The sequence below is a fragment of the Podarcis tiliguerta genome, assembly GCF_965153285.1.
Source record: "Podarcis tiliguerta genome assembly, chromosome: 4".
Classification (NCBI taxonomy): Eukaryota; Metazoa; Chordata; class Lepidosauria; order Squamata; family Lacertidae; genus Podarcis; species Podarcis tiliguerta.
In genome coordinates this window covers 8,007,739-8,021,505 of record NC_139537.1, presented here as the reverse complement: position 1 = coordinate 8,021,505, position 13,767 = coordinate 8,007,739, and the positions used below count along the sequence as shown (strand labels likewise).

At 48.6% G+C, this 13,767-nt stretch overlaps 1 protein-coding gene across 1 annotated transcript in view; it reads left to right on the top strand.

The window, feature by feature from the left end:
- The window catches only part of WNT11 (Wnt family member 11), a 72,802-nt gene extending 66,553 nt beyond the window's left edge, over positions 1-6,249 (top strand). The window contains exon 7 of the mRNA XM_083436702.1: positions 1,760-6,249. Within this exon, the coding sequence (XP_083292828.1) occupies positions 1,760-1,934 (175 nt within the window). The 3' untranslated portion in view covers positions 1,935-6,249. The remainder of the gene's footprint in view (positions 1-1,759) is intronic.
- The last annotated feature ends 7,518 nt before the right edge of the window (positions 6,250-13,767 follow it).

Here is a 13,767-nt window from a genome sequence, read left to right as displayed (position 1 = left end):
CAGGGAGCAGGTTTTTGTCTATGTTTGAATACAGTTAGGTGCCATTTTGAATCAACATGGCGGGCAGAACTTTTCAGAACCGCGCTGATTTTTTGGTTTCTTAGAATCCCCAAGCAGCACCAGATATGAGGCTGCTGCTGCTTTGCATTGGGGGAAATTGCTTTGCAAACAAAAATTGTGTGTATTAGGAGAAATTCACACAGGAATGCTGATGAATTTGCTGAGTGCTTTTTAAAAAGGGGGGGGGGACTGATTTGGCAGTGTGGAGAACTGAACTTAAGGGTGGCAAAGTAAGAAGGTGAGAGAAACAGAAAACTGACAGAATGCGCCCATCACTAACTAATCCCCCCCCCCCAATCATCCCTGATCCTAGACAATGCTGGCTGGAGCTCATGTGCGTTGTCCCCGAAAATTGGGGCGGGGAATTACATTTCTCACCCCTGGAGTAGACAGCACTGAGCTCAGTAGACAAATAGTCTGATCTGGCATAAAGCACATTCTTATATTCATGTGATCATGGCAAAAGGCAACGTTTTGAGGGGGTATTCCCTCCACCCCAATATTAAGAAAAGAACAGCACTCCTTTGAGCAGAAAGAAAAACAACTCCCGCAGCTGCGTTGCAAGGATTGCCCTGCTGGGATGGCTTCCTTTAATGTGGCAGTTCAAAGGAGACAAGTGTTTTCACCCCTCTTCACATGTCCCCTGAAAGATTATAGGAACACGGTGAAAACTGCCTCCCCCTTCCTTTCAAAGCACTATCCTTGTTCTGGTGACTCCATCAGTAGCCTCCAAGTGTCCCTATTTTTCAGGGACAGCCTCAGATTTACAGGAGCTGTCCCAGTTTCTGATTTGCCACCCATTTGCCAGAGCAGCTTCGTCACGCTGGCCACGTGACCAGGAAGTGTCTCCGGACAACGCTGGCCCCCGGCCTCTTAAATGAGATGGGCGCACAACCCTAGAGTCGGACACGACTGGCCCGTATGGGCAGGGATACCTTTACCTTTTATTTTCATCAGAGAAATGTTAGAGGGTATGGAATAGGATGCCCCTATTTTCATCAGAGAAATGTTGGCAGGTATGGAATAGGATGTCCCTATTTTCATTCGAGAAATGTTGGAGGGTATGGAATAGGGTGTCCCTATTTTCATCAGAGAAATGTTGGAGGGCATACAGAATAGGACATCCCTATTTCCATCAGAAAAAAATTGGAAGGTATGCATCAGCCCCTTCCAGTTTGGAGGTGTGAGCACCGACAACAAGAGGGTCCCGGTCCAAATTCGGTGCCCGGAAAAGTGGGATGCTGTAACCTGTTCAAATGCTGCAATTTCAGCAGATGTGCCTCTCTTTGTGTCCTGTCTCCTCTTCCTGCAATGTCAGGGGGAGACCATGCATTGCGTTTGAGGATAGAAACGTTGGACGTCACTTTCAGCTAAATTGGACTATTGGTCCTTCTTGGAAAAGGCTCTCTGAGGTTCCAATCAGGGGATATTCCCAGCCCTCCTTGGAGAGGATTGGACTTGGGCCCTTCTGCATGCGAAACAGATGCTCCACGGCTGAGCTTCAGCCCTTTCCCCGAAAGGGAAAAGTCTTCCCAGGCGGAGATGCTTTTGGCCGCTTCCAACCTGATGATGTCTTGGTTCCCTTCCAGCTCCCAGTCCCACAAGGAGCCTGATGGGCTTCGCAGCTGAGTTCCTCAGGCATCCTTCCCCACCCTCCAGCCTTTGGCATCCCCAGCTCATGACGTTTTCTGTCTTGCAGGCAATGCAACAAGACCTCCAACGGCAGCGACAGCTGTGACCTTATGTGCTGCGGCCGCGGCTACAACCCCTACATGGACAAAGTGGTGGAGCGCTGCCACTGCAAGTACCACTGGTGCTGCTACGTCACCTGCAAAAAGTGCGAGAGGACTGTCGAGAGATACGTGTGCAAGTGAGGTCCCTCCTCGCGCCACTCGGCTCCCCTCTGGGCCCGCAGACTTGAGACATCTGTGCCACATTCCCCACCCTCCTCCCCGGCGCTTTTCAGACAGGAGAAAAGCTTTCCGAACCCTGGACGATGTTTGCCTTGCTTTTATAAACAAGAAACCCGCAAGACTGTTGGAAAGCCATCGCAACGCTGGAATGACCAGACATTTCATAAATTGTCACCTTTGGGGAAGCATCTTTCGCGATCCGTGGAGGACGGCGTGGCTTAAGCTGGCAAACAGGTGTTGGCGCTTGGATCTTCATTGCCAAAACAACCGCAAAGACCAAACTCGGTGCTTATATAGTGGACAACCGGCCTCCTTGTTATTGTTCAATACGTGGCCACTGAGTGCCTTCTGTGTGTGCTGTGGGGCCGGGGGAATGGGAAGCAGGCTGCCAGGAATGGGATAAGAACACATGAAAGTCAATAGAGGAGAGCCTTTGTTTCTCTGTTGTAATGTAACATGACATTTGTTAGCGGACAAAGGAAATTCTACAGTGTTTTACTGCAGAGGCTCTCCCTCTCCCTCTCTCTACTGGTTCCCTTTTCACAACATCGTTCTTTTTTTGGATGGGAGTGCCGTCAAAGATCCCCATAGTATTTTGCCCCCGTTTTCCCCATCCTTCTAGGGTTGAGTGGCTGTGCCTGGTGTGAGCGATTGCTTTTGACCAGGAAACTTGGGTCTCCAGCTGTTTTTGGACTACAAATCCCATCATCCCTGACCGCTGGTCCTGCTAGCTAGGGATGATGGGAGTTGTAGTCCAAAAACAGCTGGAGGCCCAAGTTTGGGAAACCCTGCTTTTGACAGAAGGTCACTTTGAGAAGCTGATGACGCAGCGGAAAGGAGCAGGCAAGGATCGAGCCCTGTTCCTCAAAAGTGAGCTCTCGTGTTGTGAATTTCACAATGTTTCTCTCTTTCTCTTGAGTTCTCTCTTGTGTGCCTTGCTCAGAGGCTCCTGCGCTTGCAGAGCATGTCCAGAAGGAGGCGGTATGCCATGCTTCTGAATTGGCAGAGGGGGAGGGTACAAACATCAAGAACAACACGGGAGAGACTTGGGGCACCTCCGTGCTGTCTTAGTTTTGTGGGTAGGATTCAGCTGCAGACCAGCAAAGACAGGTTGCACAACTGCAACCAAACTAGCAGTCTTGGGGACTTTTGCTGGAAGGAAAGTGATGGAATCATAGAATCATAGAGTTGGAAGAGACCACAAGGGCCATCGAGTCCAACCCCCTGCCAAGCAGGAAACACCATCAGAGCACTCCTGACATATGGTTGTCAAGCCTCTGCTTAAAGACCTCCAAAGAAGGAGACTCCACCACACTCCTTGGCAGCAAATTCCACTGTCGAACAGCTCTTACTGTCAGGAAGTTCTTCCTAATGTTTAGGTGGAATCTTCTTTCTTGTAGTTTGGATCCATTGCTCCGTGTCCGCTTCTCTGGAGCAGCAGAAAACAACCTTTCTCCCTCCTCTATGTGACATCCCTTTATACATTTGAACATGGCTATCATATCACCCCTTAACCTCCTCTTCTCCAGGCTAAACATGCCCAGCTCCCTTAGCCGTTCCTCCTAAGGCATCATTTCCAGGCCTTTGCCCATTTTGGTTGGGGAAGAGCTCTTGCTAGTTGCCTAACCTCCCTGCAGGCAAATCAAGATACATGCTCAATAAGCAGGCCATCTGGAAGTGCTCAAAGTCCTACGCTTGCAGCAACCACTACCTCCCACAGCTTTAGATTTGGGGCTGGGCAGTTGGAGGGTAGCCTTCCCCCAGAGTTGGCATCAGGTTTCTGGGAGCCCTGGGCACGGTGTCCTCTGGGGGATCCCCATTTCATACTGGTGGTCTCCCCAAGGAAGCTTATGAGGTGGCAGTGGGGAAGAGACCCTTGTGCTTTGATATTTTTCTGAGGACAGTGGGCACACTGCAAAGCAGAGCGCCCCCCTGAGGCTGTAGCTTCACGCTGCCTTCTTTTCTTTAGAATGCTTCTAAGTCCTGAAAGGGGCGAGCGGCTGCCACCTTGGCATCACGGCACACTTGCCGTGCAAAAGAAAGCCAAACAAAAGAAAACGATGCCAGCAACCAACATCAGCACCAGTGGGCACTTTGGGGTTGCCCTGGCAATTGCCTGAGCATGCTGGGTGCCGACGCCAGGCCTGGCTTCACCCCTGTCAGCCGTGAAAAGTCAGTGGAGCCTCCAGGTTCAAGAGCAGTCTTTCTCGAAATACCAGTTGCTGGGAATACAGGGTCAGGGACGGCAACTGTTGTCTTTGTGGGATTCTGGGATGCACCCGGTGGACCACTCCCGGGATCAGGATGCTGAGATTTCGTGCCAATCCAGTAGGGCTCTTCTTATGCCCTGGCCCCAGACCTGCCAGCTACTGATCCTTGCATCGATCCACCTTGAAAGAGAGCTTCGGCGGCAAAGGACAATCTCATGCGTCCCACTCATGGTGGCAAGATATGGCTAGGAATGGGCATAATCTTGGATTGGTACCCAAAGTTAAGGTGTTATTATTCCTAAGCAGGGAATCGTGGCATGACACTGCTTTAAGTGTGTACTGCAGATGGGACCTAAAATATCCACAGCAAGGGATGCGTTGAGGAAAACCACATGGCAGATTTTGTGCTTGTTGTGGGTTTTTTTAAAAAAAAATATATAGTTATACAGCTGTACCTTGGAAGCCAAACACCTTGGGAGTGGAACGTTTTGGTTCGCGGACGCCGCAAACCCGGAAGTGAGCGTTCCGGTTTGCGAAAGTTCTTTGCGAATGTCTGATGCAACTTCCGCAGCTTCCGATTGGCTGCTTGAACTTCCGCAGCTTCCAATTGGCTGCTTGAACTTCCGCAGCTTCCGATTGGCTGCTTGAACTTCTGCAGCTTCCAATTGGCTGCTTGAACTTCTGCAGCTTCCGATTGGCTGCTTGAACTTCCGCAACTTCCAATTGGCTGCTACAACAGTTTCGGGAGTCAGGTGGACTTCCGGAATGGATTCTGTTCGACTCCCGAGGTACCACTGTATAGCTGAGTTTGAAGCTTGGAAGCTGGACCTAGCCAGTCCCTCAGTCTGTCTCATTCACACATCACTTGCATTGCTTAAAAGAGTTCATAAAACACAGAGAAGTCTCGTTGCTAAAGGAAAAAACCGTTCTTTACTTATAGTTTCTTCAGATTTACAAGGATGGCTTTGGATTTTAAACCTACATGGTGGGAGCTGGTTTCTCGTGGCTGCTTCATGCAAGAGAGGGGAAGGAAGAGTTTGGGAAGGGGAAGGGTAGAGCTTGGGAATTTGGCAGGAAACCGCGAAGAATATTCATCCCTGACTATCTATTAATCACAGGGACACGGGTGGTGCTATAGGTTAAACCACAGAGTCTAGGACTTGCCGATCAGAAGGTCGGCGGTTCAAATCCCCATGATGGGGTGAGCTCCCGTTGCCTGGTCCCTGCTCCTGCCCACCTAGCAGTTCAAAAGCACGTCAAAGTGCAAGTAGATAAATAGATACCACTCCGGTGGGAAGGTAAACAGAGTTTCTGTGTGCTGCTCTGGTTCGCCAGAAGCGGATTAGTCATGCTGGCCACATGACCCAGAAGCTGTACGCCGGCTCCCTCGTCCAGTAAAGCGAAATGAGCGCCGCAACCCCAGAGTTGTCCGCAACTGGACCTAATGGTCAGGGGTCCCATTACCTTTACCTATTAGTCTCAGCCTTGCCCTCTCCTGAACGGCAATGTTGCTTATACCCAACCACAGACCGGGACAAGGAGAAAGGTTTGTGTTGGGCACACTTGGGCTGTGGGTGGTTCTGCTAGGCCAGGGATGGGAAAGGTGTGGACACAGGTCATCTCGGCCAACCCTCTGACCAGCAGGAATCACAACTAAAGAATATTATCTGCTGGTACCCTGAGTCTCACTGCAGTTGGTTCTGGAGGGGGGTGTCTATGTTTGTGTGTGTATGCTAGCTACAGACGAAAAGTCTTGAGACCCCCACAGAGGGATATGCATGAATTTCAGACACTGACATTGTCCCTTTTTGGCAGACCTTGCTGAAAACACTGGGGACAGGCTGCACGGTCCTGCCAGGATTAATCCCAGCACAGAACCACTATCTTTCGCAGATGTACATATTTTGTTTTGTATGCGGAACATTCAGAAATATTTATGAAAATATATCCGATGCTTTCCCCTCCCTCTATTCTACTTTATATATAAATATTATATATATATATTATATATATATTATAAGCAAGCTTAACAATGGTATGAAATAAAGGCTGGAATTGCACACGAATCTTGAGAATGCTTATTAACCCGAAGCAATGCTTTTCCTGGGAAGGCGCTGGCAACTTGAGTCTCAGATGCCATTGGGGCAGTGTGGCATAGTGGTTAGAGCGCCAGGCTAGGAGCTGGGAGGCCAGGGTTTGAATCCCCACTCAGCTATGAAGCTCGCTGGGTGACCTTGGGGCCCATCGCTGCCTCTCAGCCTAACCTACCTCATAGGGTTGTTGTGAGAATAAAACCGGGGGGGGGGGGGGAGACTGAATATAAATGCCATAAAGAAAGGAATGCATACATAAGCAGGGTCACATGATCATCACCTGCACCAGTGAAAAGCACTCTCTGGTAGATACTGGGAGTCCCAGGTCAACGGCAAAACCCACCATGGTTGCTGGCTTGAATTTCCTGACCACCAAGAAATGCCAACCATCTAGGTCTCTCTGTCCCCATGCCAATTTCCTACCACTTTCCCAAAGTAGCTTCACCCCAAGGCATTGTGGGAAATTTAAATGGCTGCTCTCAACCAGTGCAAGGTTAAACTATGGAACTCACTGCCACAGGACGGCCACCAACTTGGATGGCTTTAAAAGAGGGTTGGGCAAATGCATGGAGAAGACGAGAGTTGGCTTCTAGCCATGATGGCTATTATCTGCCTCCACAGCTGGAGGGGGCAAGTCTACCAAATACCATTCGCTCGAAACCACAGGAGGGGAGCGTCTTCTAGTGCTTGGGTCCTGCTTTGGAGCATCTGGTTGGCCACAGTGTGAGCAGGATGATGGGCCAGACAGACCATTGGCCTGATCCAGCGGGCTCTTCTTCCTTTTATATATATATATATATAATTTTATTAGTTTTTTAACATTTCATTTTCAACAATAATTAAACATACTTTTACATCTTATACACTTTTTTTTGACTTCCATCAAGCACATCTGAAAAATGTTCCAATCTAATCATTTTATATACATTTCTTACTTTCACTATTACATTTAAATCTCATAACTAATATCTCTAATCTTTCTCTATTTTGCAATGTTCCATATATTTCTCCTTACAAAACTTCTTGTAGTCCTACTAGCATAATTTGTTGATTACAGTTGCTCTTCAAATAGTTCTTATATTTCTTTCAATCTTCTGTAAATCTCTGGTCCCGCAGGTTTCGAATCCTTCCTGTGATTTTGTCTAATTCTGAGTAGTCCAGAGAGATGGTTGAGTAGGTGAACTTCACTCATTGCTCCACCCACTTTTGCTTCCGGCTCCGCCCAGCCATGGGATGTGCCCCGCCCTCTGAAGATTGCATAGAAAGTTATGTGGCCACTGGGCTGAGAAAAAATATTATTATAATTATTAAATTTTATTTATACCCCACCCTCCCCAGCCAAGAAGAAGAGTTTGGATTTGATATCCTGCCTTTCACTCCCCTTCAGGAGTCTCAAAGCGGCTAACATTCTCCTTTCCCTTCCTCCCCCACAACAAACACTCTGTGAGGTGAGTGGGGCTGAGAGACTTCAAAGCAGTGTGACTGGCCCAAGGTCACCCAGCAGCTGCATGTGGAGGAGCGGGGAATCGAACCCGGTTCACCAGATTACGAGACTACCGCTCTTAACCACTACACCACACTGGCTCTCAAGACCGGGCTCGGGGCGGCTAACACCGGTATAAAAACAATAGATTGAAATACAACTTAAAAACAAGATTAAAATACAACATTAAAATGCAGCCTCATTTCAGTAGGAACTCAAATCAAACACTTTTTGGGGGGATGAAAACGTCAAATTTTCACCAAGGCCAACTATCCAGACTGGTCCTACGTGGGCCAGAAAAAAGCCAGGGAAGTCCCCAAATAGGAGTTCCATCACAGAAGGAGAAAGGAAAAAGGAACGAGGGGAGGAAGAAAAAGGAAGAAAAAGCCCCCTTCCTTGTGTTTTGGCCTCTTTCCAGCCTGTCTAATATCCTTTGGATGCCTCGCCTCATCTGTGGTAATAATGATGTCCGTTTGAGAAAACTCCCAGCTGCCCCTTTGTGGGGTTTTATTCTGGGTGTGTGTGGGGGGGGGGTGTTGTTGTTGCATAGGCAAAAGAGGAAAGTGCCTTTACACACACACACACACACACACACACACACACACCACACCACACCACACCACAACAGACAAGGCAAATGACATTGTTTCCCATGAAGCTACACATTTGGGAGTTTGGGGGGAAAGAGAGAGAGAGAAGAGGGTTTGGGCGAGGAAAACTGCAATCTGAATGCAATTAACAATGGCTTTGTCAGGAAAGTGATAAACGGGTCCCGGAGGGATCAGCCTTGTTTCCTGCTAGAAAACAGACCCCTGAAGGCAGAACCACTCAAAGTGTCTTGCTGTGGAAGCCATGTGGCTGGTCTGCCGGGGAAGAGAAACCAGCCCTCTCTGCTTCTTGCAGGTTGCATACACCGCTCCCTGGGACACGGCCTCCCCAACCTCTTCTGTACAGAGGATAGCATCCCAAAATGTTGCAAACAGCACGAGAGAGGGATTTTTTCCCTGGAGCAAAATTACTGTAAACTGCCCTGCGGATGAAGGATGCTATATAAGTTTGATTAATAATAATAATAATTAGAAGAAGAAGAAGAATACAGTGTCTATATACAAATAGGCACTGTACGGATAAAGTGGAAAGAAGAACAACGATATACAAAATCGATAAAGACAATGCGAAAAACTTAGAGACGACATAAAAAAGCCAGCCAGAAGATGGAAGGATTAAGTCAACTCTTAGGAGTAAATGTAAATGTAAAGTAATGTGTATATGTAAAGTATGTAATCATAAAATCAATAAAGATTATATTTAATAACAACAACAACAACAACAACAACAACAACAACAACAATGCTGGCTGCCTGCGATTCCATTTTTTCCTGCAAATGGAACAGGAGCAAGCCGGCAGTAAGTCACACCAAGGAAGTGGAGTTTGAGGTTTTTTAGCAGAGGCTGGATGGCCATCTGTCAGGGATTATTTAGCTGCAATTCCTGCATTGTGTGGCGAGTTCCCGCCTGCCCCCATGGAAATAAAGACACATGACACAATTATTAAGGTTAATGGGCTAATGAGGGTGAAAGAGGAGAGTGCAAAATATGGTCTGAAGCTCAACATCAAAAAAACGAAGATCATGGCCACTGGGCCCATCAACTCCTGGCAAATAGAAGGGGAAGAAATAGAGGCAGTGAGAGATTTTACTTTCTTGGGCTCCATGATCACTGCAGATGGTGACAACAGTCACGAAATTAAAAGACGCCTGCTTCTTGGGAGAAAAGCAACGACAAACCTAGACAGCATCTTAAAAAGCAGAGACATCACCTAGCCAACAAAGGCCCGTATAGTTTAGCCAGTAGTGATGTATGGAAGTGAGAGCTGGACCATCAAGAAGGCTGATTGCCGAAGAATGGATGCTTTTGAATTCTGGTGCTGAAGGAGACTCTTGAGAGTCCCATGGACTGCAAGAAGATCAAACCTATCCATTCTGAAGGAAATCAGCCCTGAGTGCTCACTGGAAGGACAGATCTGGAAGCTGAGGCTCCAAGACTTTGGCCACCTCATGAGAAGAGAAGACTCCCTGGAAAAGACCCTGATGTTGGGAAAGATGGAGGGCACAAGGAGAAGGGGACGACAGAGGACGAGATGGTTGGACAGTGTTCTCGAAGCTACCAACATGAGTTTGACCAAACAGTGGGGGACAGAAGTGCCTGGCGTGCTCTGGTCCACGGGGTCATGAAGACTCGGACACGACTAAACGACTAAAGAGCAATAACAATGGGCTAAATAAGGCCTCAACTTTATTGGTTACAGGTGATGAGCGGTATTGGCTTAGGCACTGGTCCTAACCGACTATATCCGACTTCAGCCGGAAGGGTTAACCACCAGTAGGGGGAGTCCTTCTGATGCACATCAACTAGGAACTCCCCCGGGATCACTGATAGGGGGCGTGCCTTAGGCCCTCACCTCCATAGGCTTCAGACAGGGCCACGGCCCCCAGAATCCTTTATCGGACTACCCTTCAATATGCGGGGCAGGTGATGGCGCTACCTCCCCTCTTCATCTACATAACAATACCAATGCCAATGCCTAACCGCCAATACCAAGAAAGTTGTGACGATTTGCTACGAGGTAGGCGGAAAACCAAGTGGCTGGTGCCAATTTGCCACATGGAAAAAATCCCTACCAGGCCCCTCAACGGCGACCAACCAAGGTCCATAGCAAGGTCAAGGAACGAAAACCTTATAGGGCGGGAGGATGGGAAAACAGGAGCAGCTGGAGGCGGCAAAAGAGGGAGATCCCCGGCCGCACCTGCGTTAAATAGGGCAAGCTACGCCCCCCGATCCAGCCAATTGGCTGACCAGGAGGTGACAGGGCCGGGGATTCCCTCAATCGGGCGGAGGGGGGTGTGAAGCCCGCAACACCACCTCCTTTGCAGGGCAGAAGTTGGACTAGATGACCCAACGATACTATGATACGGCAGTCCAGGGTTTATTTCAACAAGGCTTAAACAGCCCCATGGTGCTATCTGTCTGGAGGTGCTTCTTCTCAGCAGGGGAACACGCACACAAAGCACACAGAACAGGACGGAACCCTTTGCTCACTCCAGGGGTCTCCTTCGCTAGTGCAGCTGGTGGCCTGCTGAGTGGAGAATTCAATCCTGCAGAGAACCTGAGAGCCAGTGTGGTGTAGTGGTTAGAGTATCAGACTAGGACCTGGGAGACAAGGGTTTGAATCCCCACTCAGCCATGAAGCTCATTTGGGCCTGTCGCTGCCTCTCATGGGCAGTTATTTAATTTTATCCTGATTCTAATTTTAAAGCTGTATTTTAATCAATTGTTTGATTGTGTTTTAATGTATTTGACAGTTGATGTTAGCCGCCCTGAGCCCAGTCTTGGCCGGGGTATAAATAAAAAATTACTTACTTACTTCAGCCTTACAGGGTTGTTGTGTGGATTAGCTGAGGAGGAATAAAACCATGTATGTCACCTTGATATCCTTGGAGAAAAAGGTGGGATATAGGTGTGATAAGTAAAACATGTTATAGAAGGAGACCAATGCAGCCAGCGGATAATAATAATAATAATAATAATAATAATAATAATAATAATAATTTATTATTTATACCCCACCCATCTATCTGGGTTTCCCCAGCCACTCTGGGCAGCTTCCAACAAAAGATTAAAATACAATAAAAGCTTCCCTAGACAGGGCTGCCCTCAGATGTCTTTGGTTGACTGTTTCTGGCATGTAGCCAAAGCGAAGTGCAGGGCTGTTTAAAAGCCCTTTTGCAAACAGCCCCATGCTGCTCTTTGCAGAGGCAGCCTGCCTCTCCTGCTTTCCAACAGCCCCAGATTGCTTCGGTTGGTGCACCCAAACCCAGAGCGATCCGAGGCTGTCTCCATGATCTCCCTGAATCAGCCTGATTCTGTTTGGAATTTAGCCCAACCCAGCGCACTGCAATAAAAGGTAAAGGGACCCCTGACCATTAGGTCCAGTCACGGATGACACTGGGGTTGTGGTGCTCATCTCACTTTATTGGCCGAGGGAGCCTGCGTACAGCTTCCGAGTCATGCGACCAGCATGACTAAGTTGCTTCTGGTGAACCAGAGCAGCGCACGGAAACGCCGTTTACCTTCCCGCCGGAGTGGTACCTGTTTATCTACTTGCACTTTGAGGTGCTTTTGAACTGCTAGGTTGGCAGGAGCAGGGACCGAGCAACAGGAGCTCACCCCGTCGCAGGGATTCGAACCACCGACCTTCTGATCAGCAAGCCCTAGGCTCTGTGGTTTAACCCACAGCGCCACCCGCGTCCCTAGTGCACTGCAATAGCCTGGTGTCGTTGGCGAGGATGTGGTTCACACAACATTGGTGTGCTTGCAGAACCGTTGCTCCTGCCATCACAGCTGAGAACTTGTTTTTGCAACTAGTCATCCCATCAGTCGCCTGGGGGTGGGAGAGACCATCTGGAGGGACCTTGAAATGTGTGAAAACAGAGCGCTTCTGTCTCCATCCCACCTTGCGAGGTAATTCTCTTCCACCCTTAAGCCAAGATGGGCTGCCTCCGAAACATTCAAAGCGGTGGAGTCTCCAGCTGCTTCCCATGGGATAATCTTCGAGAAGGCTGTGAGATCTCCAGCTTCCTGACTGTCAGCTGAAAGAACAGAAACCAGAAAAGGTTTTAATCTCTCGCACATCCCTTTATCTCTCCACGCACCCTTCCGTCATCCCTCTCAAGTCTTCCATCCTCCTCAGGCTACTTCGCACAGTTTATTTCCTGCCTTCTTCAGTTGCGCGTCTTTGCTGAGTCCTTGGGGAAATGGAAAAACTGGAGAACGCGGCTCAGGGTTTCGGATTGTGAACCTGGAGCAAAGTTTTTGCAGAACTGGCACCCAGACAAAATGCACGATATCAGAGAGCTTGTGGTTTCCAGCAAATGGTATTCAGAGGCATTGCTGCCTCTGATCTGGAGACAGAACATAGCCATAATGGCTAGTAGCCTACGCTCTACGCGGGGCTGCCCTTGAAGCTGACCCAGAAACTCCAGCAGGTGCAGAATGCTGCAGCGAGGCTCCTCACGGGGTCTCTGCCATGGCAGCATATTTACCCAGTGCTTTTCCAGCTGCACTGGCTCCCAGTGGAATACAGGGTCAGGTTCAAGGTGCTGCTTTTGACCTTTAAAGCCCTTCACGGCCTAGGACCCCCGTACCTACGGGACCGCCTCTCCCGGTATGCCCCACGGAGAGCCTCAAGGTCCATAAATAGCAACACCCTAGTGGTCCCAGGCCCTAAGGAAGTTAGATTGGCTTCAACCAGAGCCAGGGCCTTTTCAATGCTGGCCCCGGCCTGGTGGAACGCTCTGCCTCATGAGACCAGGGCCCTGTAGGATCTGATTTCTTTCCGCAGGGCCTGTAAGACAGAGTTGTTCCACCTGGCCTTTGGCTTGGAGCTAATTTGATTCCCTCCCTCTCTTTCTTTTTTCTTTTCCTTCTCCTCCTGCGATGAGGCTACATTTTAATATTTTAATGTTTCAATATTTTAATGTATTTTAATTTTGTTTTTAAGTTGTAATCATTCAGCTTGTCTTTATTATTGCTTGTAAGCCGCTCTGAGCCCGGCCTTGGCTGGGGAGGGCAGGGTATAAATAAAAATTATTATTATTATTATTATTACCCTTCTCCATTGATTTGCCAAATCTTGTTTTAAAGCAATCCAAGTTGGTGACCACCACTGCTTCCAGGAGGAGTGAGGTCCAATCTGGGCGGTGAGCAGAAAACCCGTTGGAGGTGTTAGAGAGCGGAGGCAGGTGACGAAAGGTCCGCCCATTATCCCGGAGGACACCATCTCTTAATCGCAGATCTTGCGATGGAGCTCATTCTTTTGGGATGCTGATGAGGACACTTAAGAGGCCAGCTAAGGTCATTATCTCACAAAGAAACTTGCCTTAGTTCAACAGACTCTGCTAGGTTCCAACCCTCACTAGGTATGGGACCTCAAGAATTGGAAGGGACTC